The sequence below is a fragment of the Aulonocara stuartgranti genome, assembly GCF_965226115.1.
Source record: "Aulonocara stuartgranti genome assembly, chromosome: 8".
In the NCBI taxonomy this organism is placed as follows: domain Eukaryota; kingdom Metazoa; phylum Chordata; class Actinopteri; order Cichliformes; family Cichlidae; genus Aulonocara; species Aulonocara stuartgranti.
The window spans coordinates 31621674-31644572 of NC_138959.1; the positions used below are offsets into that span (position 1 = coordinate 31621674).

Here is a 22899-nt window from a genome sequence, read left to right on the forward strand (position 1 = left end):
GCTAATCAGATATTTTAATTGTCAGGTTTGGATTCAGCACATTAAAATAATAAGAAACAGCACTTTATATGTGAAACAGACGACTGTCCAGCAGAGTAAGACAAGCAGGTGAACAGCAGCAGTATATCGTGAAGCCTTTTATGGGCATGTTGGATGACAACAGCCATTCTTTCTAAATATGTTTCCTGTTCTTGTATAATTTACCAAGAAACCGTTGCACAAATGACCCAGAGGAACCCACAGACTGAGCTGCAAACATGTTCTTTTATTAGCACGTCAAGCTTCACCCTGAAGACGAGCTGCGTCTGCTCACAGACTCGGAGATGTGATTGAAAGCAGCTGTAGGATGTTTTTTACAGATGAATAAGACCGATAACTAAAAAGATGATTCTACACTCAAACTGGTGATGAGTTTTTCCTCTTACAGGTGTGGGGCGTTAGAGCCATTTCAGCTGAAAGCAGCTAGTGAACCTGTGACACTTGGATATACATTTGTGATCAAATGTCAGTTCTTTCTTTTTTTTACCGTAGCATCAGATCTTTCTGTGTCCTATCGGTACAATTTATGCTATCTCGCTAATACTAATGTTAATTCCCGGTGTCTTCTGGTGCCTCCGTCACAGTCATGTCTTCCTGCACTTTCAAAACACGGACTTTTCCATTTTCTTTTCCCGTCTGCTCCTTTTTGCCTCCATCGTGTTCTTCGTTTGCCGCCTGGTTGAGGCCCTCCAGCTCAGCGGCGCTTACGGCCATCTCAATCTTAGCCTGTCCATCTTCTCGTTCCCTCCTAATGCAAAGAAAGTTCCCGGTGGCAATGACAAAGGCAGATACTGTCACTTCACAGCCCGCCAACAGGAACACGTACATGTACTGATGGGTAGCGTCCAGGAGCCGACCTGGTGGAGAGTGCAACAGTGTTAGTATGAATGTTGTTCATTGTTCCCGTGATCACTTTATAAAAACAAAGAGGATACTAAGAAAGGGACACATGTAACGGTTGGTTTGTGTCCATGCGTGTTAGAAAGATGGAGCAGAGTACATGACCTAGTGTTTGTCACTGACTATGGATGAACCAAGGGTTGTTATTTTTGGTTTTATCTTAAACAGATACACAAAGTCAACATCTCTGTAAAAGACATGACAGCTGATGTTCTTCGGGAAGTGCTGGGACAGCTATAGCTAGCTTAAAAGCATCTGAAGCTCAAACACTTTAAGTCTGGATCTACTCATGTTGGCTGAGGTGATTAAGTAGTAAACTTCACAGTATAAACCCATCCAGAAAAACCCCACCGTACTAGCTTTCTATTATTTTAATAATTATCATTAATATTGTTTTGCATCGAGGGCAACATGGTGGTTGCAACCCTGTCCTCGGACATTTTCCCATGCAGATGTGAAGAGATGCAGATTAAACTGATAATCTGAGGATTAGGTGTTATTATACAGATGAGATATTTTACTCTAAATGTGGGCGGGATGGTAACAGAGAGAGCACCATCATTGCTTGGATACTCTGACCTGCTCCAGGAGGTCCCACCAGCACAGCAACAGCTTCCATTAGCAGCACCAGGCCGATGGCACTGGAAAACTTCTCTTTCCCCACAATGGCCATGAGGACCTCAAACTGAAGTGCTCCAACCATCCCGTATGATATACCAAAGAAAATACAGAAGACCACCAGACCAGCATAGTTCTTTGCCTGAAATGAGACAACAGGTTTCACACTACGTATACGGCCCAGTTTACAATATTCACTTATTACGACCCAGATCTGCAATCATTAAGACAACTCGCCAACTGGAAGCATTCTACTTGAAGAGGACTTGACTGCAATGTTACCTGCGATCCTATGATGTCAGTGCACCCATTGAAGATCATAGCGAAGCTGAAGAGATAGACGCTTCGAGGCCGCACACGCTTCATGCCTGCTATGAGTCCTGATGCAGGTCGGGCAAACATATCAACAAATCCTAAGATCGAGAGCAGCAGTGCTGAGTTGGTGTCCTTGTAGCCAAGGCCTTTAGCATAACTGACCACAAACACAGGCGGCACAAACAAGCCTAGCACCATCACAGAAGCTGCAATGGCATAGATTACAAAACCTCTGTCCTTGAACACACTGAAGTCCAATAGTTTCTTCTTTGCCTTCGGTTTGTCTGCAGCCAGCAGAGTGTTTTCTTCCAGCATCTGGGACTTCTTAGGGGTGGACAGGGGCCGCATGAGAGCACCACAGGCACAGCAGTTGAACAGCATGCCTCCTAGTATAAGGAATCCACCCCGCCAACCATACTGGTTTTGGAGACTCTGCCCCAATGGAGACAGACAGCATAGCGCCACAGGGCTGCCTGCTGCTGCCAAGCCATTGGCTAGAGGACGCTTCTCACTGAAGTAGCAGTTCAACATTATCAGAGATGGCTGGAAGTTCATTGCTAGACCCAGACCTGCAGAGAGACGCAAGTATAGAGAAATGAGTCACATTGCAGGGTTAATGAATCATTAATTGATTATTGGATCAATTATTCAATTAAGACAGACAGACTAGTACTTGCCACTCTGAGCATAAATTTGTTCACAAAGTCTAAATATTTAACACTTTTTGTGACTCTACCTGTAATAACTCCAGTGCAGAGGTAAATATGTGTGATGCTTTTGGCAAAGGAAGCCAGAATCATTCCCACTGAAGCAAAGACTCCTCCAACCATCATCACCGGCCTACAGCCAAATCTGTTGACCAGCACGCTGCACAGAGGGCCTAAGAACACAGTTCATCAGTCAGTACACAGAATACGTGTGCAATCAGTTATTAGCAGTTTCATGTGTTATACTTGGGTACCTGTGCCATATAGCATGGCAAGCAGTATTGAGGAGATCCAAGCTGTGGCACTGTAGCCAACCTCAAACTCTTGAATAAGGTCCTTGAAGAAGATGCTGACAGCCTTGGGGAACGCGTATGAGAAGCCAGTGATGACGAAGCATCCCGCCAACACTGCCCAACCCCAGCCTCCATCTGGCGCCTTCACTCCAGGAGGTCCATCATCCAACACCGCTCCTCCCATTATTTTCTGGGAGCTATGATGAGGTCAGTAACTGTAGACACATTGGTACAAAGCACAGACTTAATACAGCCATCAACCAACTCAATGCAAAAGCTGTGCCACAGCTGCAGATTCTTCAATATGTGAGTAAATCATACTAAACAGACTTTGTGACAAAAAGGAAAAATAAAGCAAACATAAGCTGTCTCTCAGGAGCATCTCCTCAGCCTGCTATGCAGCCTCAGCAAGCTAACAGTGCTGCAAGTTACTGGATCATCAGCACGTACGGCCTTGTCTGGCTGTTTGCTGGTCTGGAGACATCAGCAGTTGTCAGAAATGAATTAAATGTTGCTACCTATCAATCTGTTGGAGGGGTTATAAGGTCATTTCCAAAAATCTGAACTCAATCATGCTACAACAAGGGCAATTTTTTCAAGGAGGAAATCTTCCAGACACTTGCCGATCTTCCAAGTGGATTCTCAGCTAATCCAAGTACAGACCATGCAGTGCTTAGAGAAACCGTAAAGAAACCCTAGAGCTACATTTCAAACTCTACAGTTAAATGTTAAAGTTCATGACAGTACAATCAAACTATCTCCTGTGTCTAACCCAGGGCCAAAATACTAAACTCCTCTTTATTTAAAAAATAATCTCCAGTCAGTTTGTCTGACTCAAGCTTAATGAGCCTTATAATGTCATACAGAGATGCTCTCAGGTGGTAGAGACAGGAGAGCCTTCAGTTTTCAGGCCCCTCTTCTGTGGAACCAGCTTCCAGTTTGGATTCAGGAGACAGACACTATCTCTACTTTCAAGATCAGGCTTCAAACTTTCCTTTTTGCTAAAGCATATAGTTAGGGCTGGACCAGGTGACCCTGAATCCTCCCTTAGTTATGCTGCGATAGACGTAGGCTGCCGGGGGATTCCCATGATGCATTGAGTTTTTCCTTTCCAGTCACCTTTCTCACTCACTATGTGTTAACAGACCTCTCTGCATTGAATCATATCTGTTATTAACCTCTGTCTCTCTTCCACAGCAGGTCTTTATCCTGTCTTCCTTCTCTCACCCCAACCAGTCACAGCAGATGGCCCCGCCCCTCCCTGAGCCTGGTTCTGCCGGAGGTTTCTTCCTGTTAAAAGGGAGTTTTTCCTTCCCACTGTCGCCAAAGTGCTTGCTCATAGGGGGTTATATGATTGTTGGGTTTTTCTCTGTATCTATTATCTCTGGCTGTAGCTCAGGTGGTAGAGCAGGTCATCTACTGATCGGAAGGTTGGTGGTTCGATTCCTGGCTTCCCCTAGTCTGCATGCCAAATATCCTTGGGCAAGATACTAACCCCAAATTGCTCTCCAATGCATCCATCGGAGTATGAATGTGTGTGAATGTTAGCTATAAAGCATTTAGAAAAATGTGCTTTTACGAATGGGTGAATGCACAAGTTGTGTAAAGCGCTTTGAGTGCTCAGATGAGTAGAAAAGCGTTATATAAGAACCAGTCCATTTACCATTATTATAGGGTCTACTGTACAATATAAAGCGCCTTGAGGCGACTGTTGTTGTGATTTGGCACTGTATTAAATTGAATTGAATAAAGCATGACCAAGAGGCAACGATGAGGTGTGGCATGAGGACTATCTTGATGGGTATCCCAGGGACCAGCTGTCATCAAGGTTATGTGGCTTTTTTTCCATTGCCTATGATCAGGAGTGTGCTCATGTCTGCGTTTAAGGAACATCTTCTAGAAACACAGTTCATTTCATTTAGGTGTAGCTGGCTATAGTTGGATAATTAATTTGACTTATTCCAAGTTACATGGAAAAAATAATCACATTTCCTGAATTATTTTTGATCTATTAATTGTCTTTATGAAGTTGTGTTTCTTTTTGTATACCATAAATTAGGCAAGACATTTTCCTTTACAGTGGTGCGCTTTGGCTCTGTTGTCTCACGTCCCTTTTGTTGAACACTTAAAATGAAATTTGGTGTGTGTGGTCCACAATTTACAATAAGTCTGACTGATTATTCAGAGTAAGTATTTCCTTGCTTTGTACCATGCCTGAACACTAGCTTGTGGCTGCGGCAGGAACACCCAGACCTCCCTGTCTCAAAGCCATCTCCTCCAGAGCTCCAATCAAATGTCTCTCAGCAGTGTCTCCTCAGTCTGCCCTACTCTATCTCTAAGGAAGAGGCCAGCCACTGTCACGGCGGGGTACGCCAATGTGATGATGCAGTGGACCCAAGAGCAGAGAGGGAAGGAGGTGGAACTAAGTTTTTTTTAAAAAAGGCACACTGTTTATTTAGGCTGTGAACATGAATACAAAAATAAAGCAGCATGAGCAGTGACAGACTATAATAACTGTGTCTAAACTGTGATAACTATGAATGAACTTTGATAAGACGTGAAGGGACGTACCACAGAGAAGAAGACAGAGGACTTAAATACAGACAGGAGGAAGTGGAAACACAGCTGACTGAAATGAACATAATGACGCTGCAGGGGAAGTGAAACTAAACACACTGAACAAAGAAACACACGACTCTTTCAAAATAAACCAGGAAACACTGAGAGATGTAGACATGAAGACAAGGACAGACTTACAGAAGGGGACATCGATGGAAACCTAAACAAGTATAAAACTCAACTAAATCCTAACTAATAATGGCAACACGATAACTAAGCACATATTCAGCATAAGAACTCAAAATGCTGCGTCACAGACGGTTAGATTAGGAAAGTAGATCTGCAGGTAAATCGAGAGCTCTGCTTTTACACTATGCCCTCTCTCTTTACCACAACGGGCCGGTGCAGGGTCCGGCTCACTGTGGCCACGCCCCCAATAAGTCCGTCAGTTTCTTCTTTCCCTCCCTAGAAATTCTGTCCATAAAAACTGTGCACAGACTCGGTGACAAAGAGCAGCCCTGGAGGAGTCCAACTTACTGCCAGCAATGCAGACCGGGCTCCTGTAACAGTGTACAGGAAACAAATGGCTCGTAGCAGGTCTATAGAACAAAGTGCTGTATGCTTGGAAAGGACAGTATGACCAGGACCAATTCAGAATCATCAGACAACCTAACATGCATGTCTTTGAATAGTGGGCTCTAATTATACTTATATAAATGAGAAACCTTCAATGACTGTGAGAATATGAGCTTGTTGAATTATGACCTTTTGTAAAATTTGAACAAATAAAATGTAAACCTAGGGGGCTTCCGGTGTGGCGGTAGAGCAGTACGGTCGCATAAGTACAGAGCTCCCGCAAGCCAAGTAGATAAACTCCGCTAAAACACGAATTAAAGCGTGAGACAAAACAACTTTGGAAGATGAGCGGAGGGACAACAAAGCAAAGAATAAAAGAACTACGGACACCCAAGGTAAAGACATAAAACACCCGAACAACGAGGACAAGCTAGCACCTGAAGCTAATATGGCCGCGTTTCAAAACGGACTGGATTGTATTAGCAAACAAATTCAATCACTCCAAAACGAATTGAAATCAGACTTCATGACATTCAAAGAAGAAATTACCGGCCAAATGAGACACGAACTGTCTAAATTCAAAGAAGACATCGACCAGCAGTTTAAGAGCATGACTACAGAACTTAGAGAACAAGAAGGGAAATTAGAAGCTGCGCTGACGCACACAGAAGAAATAGAGACGTGGAGCCACGAGGCCAATCAAACCCTGACAGAACTAATGAGAGAACAAAAATCGATGGTGACCAAATTGGATGACTTGGAACTGTGATCCAGACGTAACAATCTGCGGATCTACGGGATACAAGAGGGAACCGAATCTAAGGCAGAATCGCTGACCCAGTTTCTGGAAGTCTGGCTCAGGGAGGAGCTTAATATTAACATCAACCTCCAGATTCAACACGCACACCGAGCGTTAACCCCGAAACAGCAGCAGGTCTCCCCCCGAGGTCAGTCGTTGTCAATTTCCAACAATTCACAACCAAAGAGATGATACATAAAAAGGTCAATAGTCACTCTGGACGGAAGCAGGGTTTATTTTGACCACGACTATTCGGCAAGAATGGTGCAAGAACGTAAAGCATACGTGAATATCAAAAAGATATTAAAGAAAGAAGGCATCCGCTTCCAGACTCCTCTCAGCAAGATGCAAGTCCATTGGCCAAATGGAGTGAAAACGTGTGGCAAAGCAGAGGAGGCTGCTAACGACCTGCAAGCGAGAGGATACAACGTGGAAAAAGGGATAAACAGCCAGGAGAGAGAGAGAGCACAGAGGGAAGTCTGTCAACCGGGGCAGCGACATGGAAACCGGTCCGGCCCACGTTTGCTGGGGTGGCTCGCAGGCGAGCTCGTGAGAGACTTCAAGAATTTCAGCATAACAATAACCATGCATGAGAGGCGTATATGGAGACGTATGACAACAAGATGGATTTAAGGTGTGTCTGGTAGGATTACATGGAAACACAAAGTTGGCTAGGGATGGACTATATAATATAATAATAAGGACTAGTATGAGTGTGACAATCTTTCGTGAGTCATATCTCATTACTGGAGGGGGGCCCTTTCAATATGAGAGACATACCCCCCAAAAACAAAGAGAGGAACAACAGGTGGGGAAGGTGGCTGGTACCTCTTTATTGAAGTCCTCTTATCTGTACAAAGTTAAACTAACTTGTAACTTGTTAATGAAAATGTTTTGTTTAAACAAGGGTTCAATGGAGTGCCTGTGGGGGTCTCAAAAGACAGCCAGTAAATCACAAAAGGATAATGCTCACTACACATGAAGAAATAAAGTGTATGTCCTTAAATGTTAATGGAATCTTTAACCCAGTTAAAAGGGCCAAGATTATGACTAAACTGAAAAAGGAGAAGACACAGATAACTTTCCTACAAGAAACTCATTTATCAAAAATAGAACATGAAAAACTGAGGAAATTTGGGTTCAAAAACACCTTTTATAGCTCTCATACAAACTCTAGGAAAAGAGGGGTTGCAATTCTGATAACTAATTCCCTTAAGTTTCAATCTCACAAAGAAATAAAGGATAAGGAAGGTAGATATGTTATAGTGAAGGGTGTGTTTCATCAAACACTGGTCACATTGATGAATGTGTATGCCCCCTGAAAGTAATAAGGAATTCTTCACATTAATTTTTGATATTCTTGTGCTACAAGCAGAAGGTATGTGCATATGTGGAGGAGATTTCAATGTGATATTAGATAGTCATTTGGACACAACCAGCCTGAAGAAAAATACAAATTCAATCCCAAAATTAGTAAGACATACACTGGAAGACACTAACTATTTTGATGTCTGGAGAGCTTTCCATCTGCTACAGAGGAATTATAGTCATTATTCAGCAACACATTATGTATATTCAAGAACAGACTACTTCTTTATGCAAAAAGGGAATAGAGATATAATAACAGATTGTTGGATTGGAGTGGCAGATGTGTCGGACCATAGTGCTATCTACTTAAAAATCTATCTTAAAGGTAGACCAAAAAACACAATATGGAGACTAAATGTGGGGCTATTAAACAATAAATCTGTGGTAGAACAAATACAAAAAGATGTCAAAACATATGTAGAAGAAAATGAAAAAGATCCCGTTTTTCTATGGGACTGTTTGAAGGCAGTTATACGTGGGAAACTAATCGCAATATCAAGTAACCTTAAAAGAGAAAGGATGAAGCAATATAACGAGTATGTAGTTGAAATGTCACAATTGGAGAATAAACACAAACGCAAGGTAGATGTCAAGATACAACAACAAATGAAAGATATTAAGAAGAAAATTAATAATTTACTCTTATATGAAACAGAAGTAAAAGCAAGATATGTAAAACAGAGCTACTATGAATCAGGCCCTAAAGCTGCACGGCTATTGGCAAGATGTTTACAGAAACAACAGTCAACAAATTGTATAATTCTAAGACAGAACAAATGGCACATAACCTAGAAGAGATAGAAAGTATCTTTACCGATTATTATAAGGACCTGTATACCCAAAATGCACTTACTAATAATGACCTAAATGATATCAAAACATTTTTAGATGCCTTAGATCCACCCTCTATTGGAACAATACAAAATGATCGCATGACAGCAAGCGATTGGAAAATTAAGAACAAACAAGGCACCAGGCAGTGATGGGTTTCCTGCCGAATGCTACAAGAAATTTGAAAAAAGAATTGATACCCTTACTCCACCAGACTCTTAATTGGACTCACACTAAACATGTGATTCTCTCCTCTTGGAGGGAGGCAATTATCACGTTGCTGCCAAAACCACAAAAACAAAGAGAATACTGCCAAAATTACAGGCCTATATCAGTGTTAAATGTTGATTATAAAATCGACCCTACAATCCTATCAAATAGGCTCCAGTCGTTTATACCAGACCTGATAGATGAGGACCAAGCAGGTTTTGTCAAAAATAGACAGGCACAAGACAATATTAGAAGGACCCTACACATCATACACCAAATACATAAAGACAAGATACCGGCTGCGTTGATAAGTTTAGACGCAGAAAAAGCCTTCGATCGAGTCAGCTGGGACTTCCTGTACCTAACCATGGCAAAGTTCGGGTTCACTACGAAATCAATCCAATGTATTAAATCTCTCTATGACAAACCGACTGCAAGACTAAAAGTTAACGGCTCATTGACAAAGACGTTCCAAGTAGAGAGAGGAGCTAGACAGGGTTGCTGTTTAAGTCCAACCTTATTTGCCTTGTATATTGAGCCATTGGCACAAATGATTAGACAAGACGCCCTAATAACAGGAATAGAAATCAATAAACAAGAGCATGTAATTAGTCTATTTGCTGATGACGTGTTGATAGCCCTCAAAAACCCCACAAACTCTTTTATGCAGCTCACAGAAATGTTAGGAAAATTTGGTACGCTTTCTGGCTACAAAGTAAATATACTTAAAACTCAAGTTCTAATGTTTAATTGTACACCAACTCAAAATCTTAAGGAATGGGAAATAAAGTGGGAGGCAAAAACCCTTAAATATTTAGGTATAAATATAACCAAAAACTATGCCAAACTATATCAAAGTAACTATGGACATATAAATAACAGGATAAGGCAGGATATGGAAAGATGGAATACATATCCGTTAGGATTTAGTGACAGGATAAATGTGATAAAGATAAATAGCTTACCACGATTGTTATATTTATTCCTCTTTTTTCCGATAAGCATATTCTCAGAATGGGATAAGTATATATCTAGATTTGTCTGGGAAGGCAAGCGGCCAAGGGTACGATACACTACTTTACAGCTTACTAAGGAGAAAGGAGGAATGTCGCTTCCTAATTTAAAAGAATATTTTCGTGCTGCACAGATACGCCAGATAACATATTGGTGTAGTGATGATTACGGGGCTCGCTGGAAGGATGTGGAGCTCTCCACACTCAATGTCCCAATTCAAACAAACATGGGTATAAAAAAGACCCCTGAATACATAACTAAAGACCAAGATAGGAACCCGATAATATCCTTTACATTAAATGTATGGTATGACACAGTAAAGGAGTTCAGGATTGGCAAAGAGCTTGGTTTGCTAAAATGGATAGCCTTCGATGAAGAATTTAGACCAGGAAAATTGGATCTTGGTTTTAAAAATTGGAATGAAAAGGGAATCACAGCAATTTGTTTATTAATCAAAAAAGGAGAAATTAAAAGTTTTGAAGAATTAAAACGGGAATACAACTTAAAAAACAAGGATTTTTTCAGATACTTACAGGTGAGAGATTACTTTAATAAAAACATAAAAATAGAGGAAGACAAAATCCATCCTATTATAAAAATAATTATGCTAGCATATAAAAGTGTTATTCCAAAAACAGTGTCTACAATGTTTGATGGAATCAAGACAGGACTCAACTGTATATGTTAAAGTAAAATGGGAAAGAGAGCTGAGTGAAGAAATCACTGAGGTGTGGTATGAAACATGGAAAGAACATAAGAATACAGCTCAGTCATTGAGGTGGAGAGAATTCATCTGGAAAAATCAAATTCGCTACTTTATTACACCTAAGATTAAAAATAAACAAACCAATACACAACAACAATGTTGGAGGCTGCGTGGATGGGATGAACCAGACCATACACACATTTTCTGGAAATGCAGAAAAATTCACACTTTCTGGGTCAAAATTCACTCAGCTCTCTGTGATATATCAGGTTATACAATTCCCAGAACCTGCCTTGTTTTGTATCTAGGATACTTGGAAGGTACTGTAGATGTAAAGGATCGATACCTGGCTCAGATTCTCCTTTTGGCAGCAAAGAAGGCCATCACCAAAAACTGGCTTAAGACAGAAACACCAGGAAAGCAGCAGTGGTAGCAATGGTGGAGGACATTATGGAGATGGAGAACTTTACATATAAACTGAAATTGAAGGAAGAACGCTTTTTGAATGACTGGGGAAAATGGTTAACGTACAACAAAAAAAAAAGAGAGCTGAATGAAGATAGACAGAAAAAAGAGAATTTGAAATGAATGAATGAAATGTTTGACACCGCAGGCATGTTTCCTTTTCTTTTCTTTTACTTTATCTTATTTTTCTAATTACCATTATATATGTGTATTAAATATATATATATTGTGACTCTCTTAGTATTCTGTTTTTCTGAAGAAACTGTATGTGTACTTGGGTTGACCGTGGCTCAGGGGGTTGGGAATCGCATCTGTAACCGGAAGGTCGCCGGTTCGATCCCTGGGCTCTCTGTCCTGGTCGTTGTGTCCTTGGGCAAGACACTTTACCCTACTTGCCTACTGGTGTTGGCCAGAGGGGCCGATGGCGCGATATGGCAGCCTCGCTTCTGTCAGTCTGCCCCAGAGCAGCTGTGGCTACAACCGTAGCTGCCTCCACCAGTGTGTGAATGTGAGAGTGAATGAATAATGGTATTGTAAAGCGCTTTGGGTGCCTAGAAAAGCGCTATATAAATCCAAATTATTACTAGACAGGAGAGTTGTTCAAATAAATAAAATAAAAAGTAAAAAAAAATGTAAATCTAAACAGCAGGAAATGTCGATAAAGAACAGAATGACTGTTTAACTGGCAGGGACAGTTTGTATTATGTTAGAAGCCAACGAGTCACACACATGTGGATAGAAACTGGTCTTCCTGTTCCTACATTAGACATGAGAAAACTCAGGACAGCAGGGCCCAGAATCGAGCATGTTAACGGGAACTGTTTGCCACGGTGGGCTTTCTTTCAACAGACCAAAAGAAAAAACAAAAACCTTCTAGATGTTCTGGTACAGAATTAAAAGTCTGTTGCAACATCTCTGCCACCATAATCTGTGATTCTCTGCACAGATACTGTTGTTTCTTCAGCCCAGTGTCGTCTATAATATGTGAAACATATGTCAACGTATCCCTCATGAATGATATCAAGTCATCTTGAGCCACAAACAACAATCCTGCAGCTCCGAGCTCCTTAGAATGGTAATGGCCTGTATTTATATAGCGCTTTACTAGTCCCTAAGGACCCCAAAGTGCTTTACACATCCAGTCATCCACCCATTCACACACACATTCACACACTGGTGATGGCAGCTACATTGTAGCCACAGCCACCCTGGGGCGCACTGACAGAGGCGAGGCTGCCGGACACTGGCGCCACCGGGCCCTCTGACCACCACCAGTAGGCACCACCAGTAGAATACCACGACCTTTGGCAGTGACGTTAATATATCCTTTTATTTAAGCAGTTTTAAAAAAAAATCATTGACACTAAAAATATCTTTTTTAAGAGTAATCAGGATAGCAGATATTGCAAACATATTTTAAGTGGACAGAAAGACCGGATTGGTTATAATGTAAGTACAATCACACAAAGTCAAAAAGATACTTGAAAAACATGGAACCTTTAAATTTGATATAAAACTCTTTTGTAAACCCTGCTCACCGAACATAAGTAAAGATATTACACATAGAAAACTCACGGAAACATTGGAAATCAGTTTTTGGCACAAACCGGTATCAGTGATACAGTCGCTGTATGTGCGGCGAATATAGTGGAAACCGGCAGTGCAACAGCAACATGGTGTCTATGTATACAAGAAATTTATTACTAAGTTGGTTATTCCAAACAGCATTATTATTATTATCTTGAAATCAGTCAGATACGGACGAGTCAACCTGGTGAAAACGCTGCACGTCTATGTAGCTGCTGAAGTCTCAGCGACTCAGGACACGAGCAGACACTTTCTGTCTAATCGCCTACTTTTGTGCTGCTTCCCATAATTTCACACGAGGGGAACGAGCCAGTGTTCACAGAGTACATTCTCAGTAGCTACATGTCCCATATATGCTTTTCTACATTGTGCTGATGCGCTTTAATAGACTGAATGACCAAAAACTAAACTTGGTGTGATGCATGCAGCTGGGCACACATGCGCCTGACTGGAGCAATAAGAGCTTCAGCTTTCAGTGCATCACGCAGACCTGAGATACACCTGAGCTCCATCACTCTGAGAGTTTAAAGTCTATTTGAACTTGTATTAAACTGTGAAGCAGTCGCTGCGCGCCCCACCTGTAGCACCCAGTGATGACGACAATCACAGCAGAGTGTGAAATGAAACAAATATCGCTCATCGATCACGTACCTGCTGAGATGCTGTCTGCGTCTGGCGGCTGGACTTCCTCGCATGAGCGCGCGTCCGTTGTCCGTTTTTATTGAAGCATGACGCGCACACGGAAAGCCTAAACCACGCCCCGCTTTCAGATCCACACTGCAGGAAACCGGACTCCGCTCCAAGTCAGGGATCTGTACCAGCACCAGCACAACAAAGCTCAGAAGACTCCTCCTGATGACGCCGGTGCTGTCCCAAAAAGTGATCGTCTTCCAAAAACTGATTTCCGGTATTTGCCAAAAACTGATTGCTCGTATTTAAATTGCTATAAGTAACTTATTGGGCTATAATATGTGAAACATATGTTAAATGCATCCCTTATGGATGACATAAAGCATAGGTGTCAAACTCTGGCCCGTGGGCCAAATTTGGCCCGCAGCCTAATTACATTTGGCCCGCGAAGCCATACCAAATTCCTATTAGAGCTGGCCTACTGGTATTATACAGCTAATATATATATTGCTTAGTATTAAGCTTTGTTTGTTCCATATTCAGTTTTTCAGCAAAGCGTGTTTGAGTTCATAAGAAAAGATTCATTCTTATATCTAGAGGAAGATTTGTTTTTCAATAAATATTAATGTTAGCCCAGTTTGGAATTTTGGCCCAGTGTGTATTTGAGTTTGACACCCCTGAAAGTCATCTTGAGCCACAAACAACATTCGTGTAACAAGGTAGAAGCCGCAATCAGTTTTTGGCAATGACTTTTACGTAACCTTTATTTATGCAGTTAAAAAAATCTCATTACCATTAAAAATGTCTTTTGTAAGAGTAAGCTGGCCAACAGGACAGCAGAAACGGCAGCAAATATTACAATAGTTCAGTAAAAATATTTTAAGTGAGGATAAAGGACCGGATTGGTTATAATGTAAGTACAATAACACAGAGTTGTAAAGATACTTGAAAAACAGATCATTTTTTAATTCTATATATAACCCCTTTGTAAACCGTGTTCGCCGAAGTCTGTTTACGAACATACGTAAAGATATTGCACAGAAAAAATACACAGAAACATTGGAAATCAGTTTTTGGCACAACACCGTGCTCCATCAGAACTATGTCAGGGTGGCGCTCCGTGATGCTGAGCACTGATCACTGCAGGTGGGACATGACTGTTATATGTATTAATGTAATGGCACTTCCGAGCTGTCACTTCTAGAAGAACACGAAGTCCGTGCTCCACTGTCCTCATCGCCCATCTGTCATCTCATACCAAACACAACATCGCACACAGTCTTGAACCCACAGCAGTAAACAGGAACCATGTCATCGCTGTAGCCGGGGAGCAATTTAGCCGACGCACGGTTTCCATGGAAACCGCTTACCTCGCAGGGGAATAAGCCAAAAAGTTCACGCCAGCTGTGACATGGTGACTGCATGAAGACCAGGCCTGCAGGTGTGCACGTAGCTGTTTAAGGTAACCCAACGATAGGCGGATGTGTGAGCGCGTGCTCGTTACGTCTTTGCACTTCCTGTTTTCATCCGGTAACAGCAGGTTCAGGGACCGGGCTGTCTCTGCGCTCGCGGCAGGAGTGATGCACCGGCTACAGCACACTGTGAGTGTAAAAGTTATACGTTTGTAACTTTGTCTCTGCGGCTGCGCACCACGACTGTGATGGAAACAGCCACTGACGTCATCATTAAAGTGGTGTCCACCATAATACCGCTATAAATCTGTATATGACATACAGCACCCAGCTGTTCAGCACATGCGCACAGACAACAGTCAGAGTCACAGAGCTGGACCTCTGAAGCTGAAACCCCAGGACAGCAGCCTGAGTCCTGGAGAATATTGGACTTGAAACAGTACAGCTGTGTAGTACTGTAGCTGTGTAGTACTGTAGCTGTGCAGTACTGTAGCTGTGTAGTACTGTAGCTGTGTAGTACTGTAGCTGTGCAGTACTGTAGCTGTGTAGTACTGTACTGTAGCTGTGTAGTACTGTAGCTGTGTAGTACTGTACTGTAGCTGTGTAGTACTGTAGCTGTGTAGTACTGTACTGTAGCTGTGTAGTACTGTACTGTAGCTGTGCAGTACTGTAGCTGTGCAGTACTGTAGCTGTGTAGTACTGTAGCTGTAGCTGTGTAGTACTGTAGCTGTGTAGTACTGTACTGTAGCTGTGCAGTACTGTAGCTGTGCAGTACTGTAGCTGTGCAGTACTGTAGCTGTGTAGTACTGTAGCTGTGTAGTACTGTAGCTGTGTAGTACTGTAGCTGTGCAGTACTGTAGCTGTGTAGTACTGTAGCTGTGCAGTACTGTAGCTGTGCAGTACTGTAGCTGTGCAGTACTGTAGCGGGGCACGTGGTGCATTGGGGAGACCAATGTGTGACTGATTACTGTCATTGTGAAAAATGAAGCTGTTCCCGTCTTTCACGTGTCTCACGGTGGATCAAAATCTGTGTAATTTGGCGTACTTCAGCGTTTTCTCCCTGTTTCCTGTTTCTTTGACGTTTTTTGTAGTCAGTGAAAGAAATGGGAACAAATGCAGTGTTTTTCCAACAGGCTCCTTGTAACACAGTAGAACAGGTACAATCTGACATTGATTCTTTTGTAAGTGTTATCAGGACCCAGCTGCAATGGTCCAGCTTTGAGGGCCAAGACCGTGAGTTTCATTCTTCTTCTTGGCTCTATACAGTTTTTGTTTGCTTACTTATTTACTGCTGTTATGTGTCGACACAACACTGGTTCATACCTTCAGTTAGAGACTTTTTGTGTTTGAATGATTCATACACAGAGTTAATGAGATTGTTAGCTGCACCATGGAGCTGGAAGTTACCTGGAATCCTCTGAATGAGTAACCAGGTTAGATAGATACATAACAAGGACCTTGATCCTCAAAGAGACTCAACATCATCTGTTTTTGGACGTAGTCTGAAAACACACCACAAAAAAAAAAGTTACTAATCCTTGTTGCCCAGCACTCAATCAGACATCCACAACAGTGAGCCGGTGCAGCGTATCCATTAGAGTCTAATGAGCTCGGAAAGTAATCAGCTGACTGACTAGAAGTGAAGAAGCTGTTGGGCTGAGAGGTGAAGTGCAGTCCCTTTCTTCCTGACCTCCTTAGAAAACCACGACCTGGATGGAACGAGGACAACTTACCAGGCAGAGGAGGCGTTATCCCCTCATGTAGTTATTTTTCCAAAGTGACAAAACCTGCACTGCATGTAAATTCAGTTCAATTCAATTTCTATAGCACCAAATCACAGCGGCAGCCTCAAGATACATCAAGCTGCAAGGTAACGATCCTACAGAGAGAAACTCCGTCCACCAAACGACCCGCTGTGAGCACTTCTCACTGACGTCGAGTTATTTGCTTCAGGTTTTAGTCACATCCGTCCTGCAGGTCTAATGAATGGAGTTAAAGATGGTTTATTTGTTTGCTGCAGATTGTGTGCAGCTCAGAGGTGTTTTTCACACCTTATTTTCAATAACACAAGAATTATGGAGATCAGGTTCATTCAAGCCTTAACAGAATAAAACGACTTTTCATTCACAGAGTAACACAAAGATCAAACCGTGTGGACCTGAAACGTCAGTATCTCAGCCTCATTTTAAACGACACTTACTGACGTGTGTATAAAGCTTTCATGCATCGCATCTCATGGTGCTGACAACATAAGGTGGACAGAGAAAGTACGCTTTATTAATTCTGTTTGTGGCAGCGGGCCATAAAAAATCAGACCTAGGGCCATGATTGGCCCCTGGGCTGGACTTTGGACATCCCTGTTGTAGCTTCTCATTTATTGGAGAGTCAATCAAGGTGAATAAACAACTTACCTGTCTGCAAAGAAGTTTTAATTAACAAGCATGTGGCACAGTGTAAAGAGGAGGACAGTGATTTCATTACAATTAGGATGTGTGTGTGTGTGTGTGTGTGTGTGTGTGTGTGTGTGTGTGTGTGTGTGTGTGTGTGTGTGTGTGTGTGTGTGTGTGGTCATCTTTCTTCTTAGAGGCGCTCTGTGTCTTTATATAATGCAAAGGTTTGTACACTGGCAGCACCACATGAATGTGAAAGCAGTGATATGTTTAATCCTAATAATGATTAATTGTCTTGACTATAGTCGTGGAGCTATAGATATAAAAAAACTGTGACTGCATTTATGATTATTGTTATGTACTTTACAGATGTTGTGGTCACTCTTGTGATATTAAGCCAGGCGAGGTTTTATAGAACATGAGCTGGTTATGGGCACGCTGTAGCATGCTGCAGGCGTGGGACATGAAGCATGTGGAGTGGAAAGCTGTGCTTTAAAACAAACATTTTTTTCATTGTATTTAAACTGCACCTCATGATAACAATCATCTCAAGGCTCTTTGTAATACGATCACATGATCCTCTATGAGCCCGCTGACAACTGCGAGGAAAGAAGTCCCTTTCAACAGGAAGTGTCCTCCTACAGATGCAGGGTCAGTAAGGAGAGGACAGAGAGGTGAACTATAGAAATGCATGAGTGAAAACAGGTGAGTGAAGAGGAAACGCTCAGTGCATGGAGGCAGTCGGCCTGCAGCCTGAGGCCATAGCAGGATAGCTGACCCAGCCAAACTCCAGGCTTCATCAGAGCGATTGAAGGCTGATCTTTAAAGTAGAGGCTGTCTGTCTCCTAAACTTAGACTAGCTTTCAGCTCCATGTCTGATAGAAATCTGTAATAATGTGAGAATATTTGTTTCATGTTCTGAGAAGGATGATGTGAAAACATGTGAACGTGTAACACCAGAACAATGTTGGTGTTGGAAATAATGAAGTAAGACCAGTGTAGCCGTGTGTTTGCAGTTACTCAGCAGTCGGGCTGTTCAGAGTGGGACGCTCATCAGCACTTTTTCATGTTTCTCTTTGTCATGATGAACTCGATTTGAACTTCTCTTTATTTGCACACATTTTGAAACATTCGTCTGCCTCTAGTGAAAACAATAGAGGTCTGTGGGCTATCAATAGACACTAAGACGTTGGATCTGGAAAGACAAATTGGTTTTGCTAAATATTTAAATGTCATTGTTTAATTTTCAATGCAACAAGCTCTGCAAACTAGATTCCATGCACCTCTATTGTCCCTGTTTAGATAACATGCAATCCCCAAATGAAACCAGGACAGGGCTCTAGAACGATATCAGGAAATATGTCATTTGCAAAAATATGTTTCACAGTATGTTTAAGCTGTTGATTGAAGGGTCTAGTGGTCCACAGGCTGTGAGGATGACTGAGGAGCTCTACATGTTGCTTTACATTAACAAGTTTTATTTCAGTGCAACTGCGAGGAGTTGTCTTTACTTGAGTGATGTTATTTAAAGCTATGTAAAAGTGTGTGTGTGTGTGTGTGTGTGTGTGTGTGTGTGTGTGTGTGTGTGTTGCAGAATAAAAGATCGTGGAGATGAGCTGAAACAGATGGAGAACAAATTACAGGTGGAGCGAGACTACCACAATAAGAAGTAAGTCAGAGCCAAACTCTTCTGTAGAACCTCAATTTGAAATAACAGTGAGTCACCGTAGCCTTTGGAGTAACAGTGTTTTTGTCAGCTGTGTTTGTTAACCCTAACCAGCAGTAGCCTCAGTAAAACGAGTAAACAGCACCTATTGAGTTTAATGAAGTAATAAAGTTATTATGATCCAATTGATCTTTCTGAGTTAACTTCAATAATTACTTCCTCCAAACCATCAACGTGTCTTTTAGACCCCATTCCTACAAAACTGCTCAAAGAAGTCCTGCCATTAATTAATTCTTCGATCTTAAATATGATCAACCTATCTCTAATAATCAGCTATGTACCACAGGCCTTCAAGCTGGCTGTAGTCAAAAAGCATCTCTAGACCCAGCAGTCTTAGCTAATTATAGGCCAATCTCCAACCTTCCTTTCATATCAAACATCCTTGAAAGAGTAGTTGTCAAACAGCTAACAGAGCATCTGCAGAGGAATGGCTTAATTGAAGAGTTTCAGTCAGGTTTCAGAGCTCATCATTACCTTGGCCTCCAGTAACGCTGTGAGGAACCTTGGAGTCATTTTTGACCAGGACATGTCCTTCAATGCACATATTAAACAAATATGTAAGACTGCTTTCTTCCATTTGTGCAACATCTCTAAAGTTAGAAATATCCTGTCTCAGAGTGACGCTGAAAAACTAGTTCATGCATTTATTACTTCCAGGCTGGACTACTGTAATTCATTATTATCAGGAAGTCCTAAAAACTCACTGAAAAGCCTTCAGCTAATCCAAAATGCTGCAGCAAGAGTCCTGACATGGACTAGAAAGAGAGAGCAGATTTCTCCTGTTTTGGCTTCCTGTTAAATCCAGAATTCAAAATCCTGCTCCTCACATACAAGGTCTTAAATAATCAGGCCCCATCTTATCTTAATGACCTTGTAGTACCATATCACCCTATCGGAGCACTTCGCTCTCGCTCTGCAGGCCTCATGGAAACCTCATGGTTTCTCCATGAGGTTTCTGGGCGTGCAGATCTCTGATGACCTCTCCTGGACTGCAAATACTACAGCGGTGGTTAAAAAGGCCCAGCAGCGTCTCCACTTTCTGAGAGTGCTCAGGAGGAACAACCTGGAGGAGAGGCTGCTGGTGACATTTTACAGAGCCACCATAGAGAGCATCCTAACGTACGGCATAACAACATGGTATGCAGGGTGCTCAGCTGCGGGCAGGAAAGTACTGCAGAGGGTCATCAACACAGCCCAGAAGATCACTGGCTGCTCTCTGCCCAGCCTGGAGGTCACTGCAAACTCTCGGTACCTCAGCAGGGCTGGCAATATCATCAAGGACCACTCTCACCCCAGCAACCAACTGTTTGAACTATTACCGTCAGGCCGACGGTACAGGCCACATAAAACCAGGACAAACAGATTCAGGGATAGCTTCTTTCCCAGAGCTATCACCGTAGTAAATAAGCACAAAAACAATTGAACCTATTCCATACAGTCACTGTCATTATATTATGCTGCTATTCATACTGTCATTATATTAATGCTGCTATCCCGTATATATTGTACTTACTATTGTTTGAGTACTTGCGATTATTTTATTGTACTTTTTATATTTTACATTTATATTTATTATTGAAACTTGCACCAAGGGAGTGGCACTCCAATTTCGTTGTACTCTGTACAATGACAATAAAGGCTATTCTATTCTATTCTATTCTACTTGTTGTTCCTAGAGTATTTAAAAGTAGAATGGGAGGCAGAGCCTTCAGTTTTCAGGCCCCTCTTCTGTGGAACCAGCTTCCAGTTTGGATTCAGGAGACAGACACTATCTCTACTTTCAAGATTAGGCTTCAAACTTTCCTTTTTGCTAAAGCATATAGTTAGGGCTGGACCAGGTGACCCTGAATCCTCCCTTAGTTATGCTGCAATAGACGTAGGCTGCCGGGGGATTCCCATGATGCATTGAGTTTTTCCTTTCCAGTCACCTTTCTCACTCACTATGTGTTAACAGACCTCTCTGCATTGAATCATATCTGTTATTAACCTCTGTCTCTCTTCCACAGCAGGTCTTTATCCTGTCTTCCTTCTCTCACCCCAACCAATCACAGCAGATGGCCCCGCCCCTTCCTGAGCCTGGTTCTGCCGGAGGTTTCTTCCTGTTAAAAGGGAGTTTTTCCTTCCCACTGTCGCCAAAGTGCTTGCTCATAGGGGGTCATATGATTGTTGGGTTTTTCTCTGTATCTATTATTGTACGATCTACTGTGCAACATAAAGCGCCTTGAGGTGACTGCTGTTGTGATTTGGTGCTGTATAAATAAAACTAAACTGAATTGAATTGAATTGAATTATGAATACTCAACGAGGAAGTGACCTAGGATTTTGAAACTGATACCATAGCTGCTAAAATTCTCACATGAGCCTTAATCACAGTGACCCTCACGTGAGAGGCGTGGGCGTGTCTGGATTAGCTTCCTGTCTCTCTCACAGCAGCATTTCATTTTACGTCCTCCTCCTCAGCCACCTTTTCTCGCCATGTTCCCTAAGGCTCAGTCCAACACACAGCAATATCACATATAAAATATAATAGCCCATATTTTAAGTACTAGTCTTATTCGGTCTGCATTTTCAAAGGCTTCACACAGAGCAGCCACAAATGTGGACTCAGTGGGACGAGTATGTCAGGCAGGTGTCCAGTGAAATGGTCCTGAAAGACACACAAATCATCAGCCTGCAGGAGAGAGAAACCACACTAAGGACTGAGCTGGAGCGGAGCAGGAAACAGACTGAAAGGTGAGAGGGGGAAAGAAGAAATACGAAGTCGGGAGTGCCATGGAGGTCCTTCCTGATGCATTGAATGGAGTAATAAACAGGGAGTATGGGCATCATCTCTTTGTATTTATAATTTCCTGTCAGGTACAAACAGCATCTGAGAGCTGGCCTCAACAGAGAGAAAGTCTTGGAGAAGAACAGCGTGCAGATGGAGCTGGAATGGCAGCGACGCTTTGAAGATGTAAAGGCGGACTACTACCTTGCAAATGAGCAGCTAATACAAGACCTGATCGAGGCCAGAGACCAGGTCAGTGGCTCACACATAACCCAACCCATTCAATAGACTCTGTGTGCACTTTAGCACTAATGCTAACTGAAATACCTGCAGTGATGGAAGCTGGACAGTTCACTGCAGGACAGAAAAAAGAGACTTTTTTTCACGTGTTTTCTGTTACACGCGTGTTCATGTCAGCAGGTGTCATTTAAAAAACGAGAAATGAGAACACATCAGATCTACGCTCATACAGACTGATGGTAGTGTTAGGAATGAAAGGACTGAATGATGGACATGATTACAGAGAGATTCGGATGCAGCAGGCTAGTCTGTGTGGATGACATTTCCTTGTAGCAGTTAGAGATGATACTGAGGAGTTTGTATGGTCCTCACGTTGCCTGACAACATCGGGGCATGCTCCTGATGAGATAACAGATCTGGCCCAGGGCATCATGGAGCTCCTGAACAGTCAGAGGTGCAACCTGGGAGTGTCTCTGGGGCCGCGACATAATGTCCCAGAGGTGTCCTACTGAATTTACATCAGGACCCACTGCACCAGTGTAGGGTCTGACACTGGTACAAGGATTTCATCCCAAGATGTAATCAAGATGTCCTTACCAATCCCTTTTTTTTTTTTTTCTTTTTTCTTTTTTTTTTGCCTGTCCCGTTTGGCTCTTTTGCATCAGAATTGTTGTCTAAAGGCAAACAAAGATGCCCAACGGATTTACTTTACCAAATTGACCATCCCAGCCTTGCCATAATGGTCCA

The 22899-nt window shown here is 42.2% G+C and overlaps 2 protein-coding genes across 10 annotated transcripts in view; one reads left to right on the forward strand and one right to left on the reverse strand.

Moving 5' to 3' along the window:
- Nucleotides 1–15079, reverse strand: LOC309713634 (monocarboxylate transporter 4-like). Its single transcript, XM_082545432.1, has 7 exons — nucleotides 14988–15079; nucleotides 13639–13799; nucleotides 2834–3087; nucleotides 2609–2752; nucleotides 1840–2441; nucleotides 1519–1699; nucleotides 1–896 (listed from the first exon to the last, which is right to left on the reverse strand). Exons 3-7 carry the CDS (start codon nucleotides 3054–3056, stop codon nucleotides 589–591), a joined length of 1458 nt encoding a protein of 485 aa, XP_082401558.1. The 5' UTR covers nucleotides 3057–3087; nucleotides 13639–13799; nucleotides 14988–15079; the 3' UTR covers nucleotides 1–588.
- Nucleotides 14990–22899, forward strand: part of ccdc57 (coiled-coil domain containing 57) — a 23338-nt gene continuing 15428 nt past the window's right edge. For 2 of the 9 annotated variants that reach the window (XM_082545421.1, XM_082545422.1), the window contains exons 1-4: nucleotides 16269–17643; nucleotides 19014–19088; nucleotides 21720–21878; nucleotides 22002–22164. In XM_082545421.1, coding sequence (XP_082401547.1) covers nucleotides 17471–17643; nucleotides 19014–19088; nucleotides 21720–21878; nucleotides 22002–22164 — 570 coding nt within the window. In that variant the 5' untranslated portion in view covers nucleotides 16269–17470. The other 7 variants (XM_082545426.1, XM_082545425.1, XM_082545427.1 and 4 more) reach the window with 7 other exon arrangements.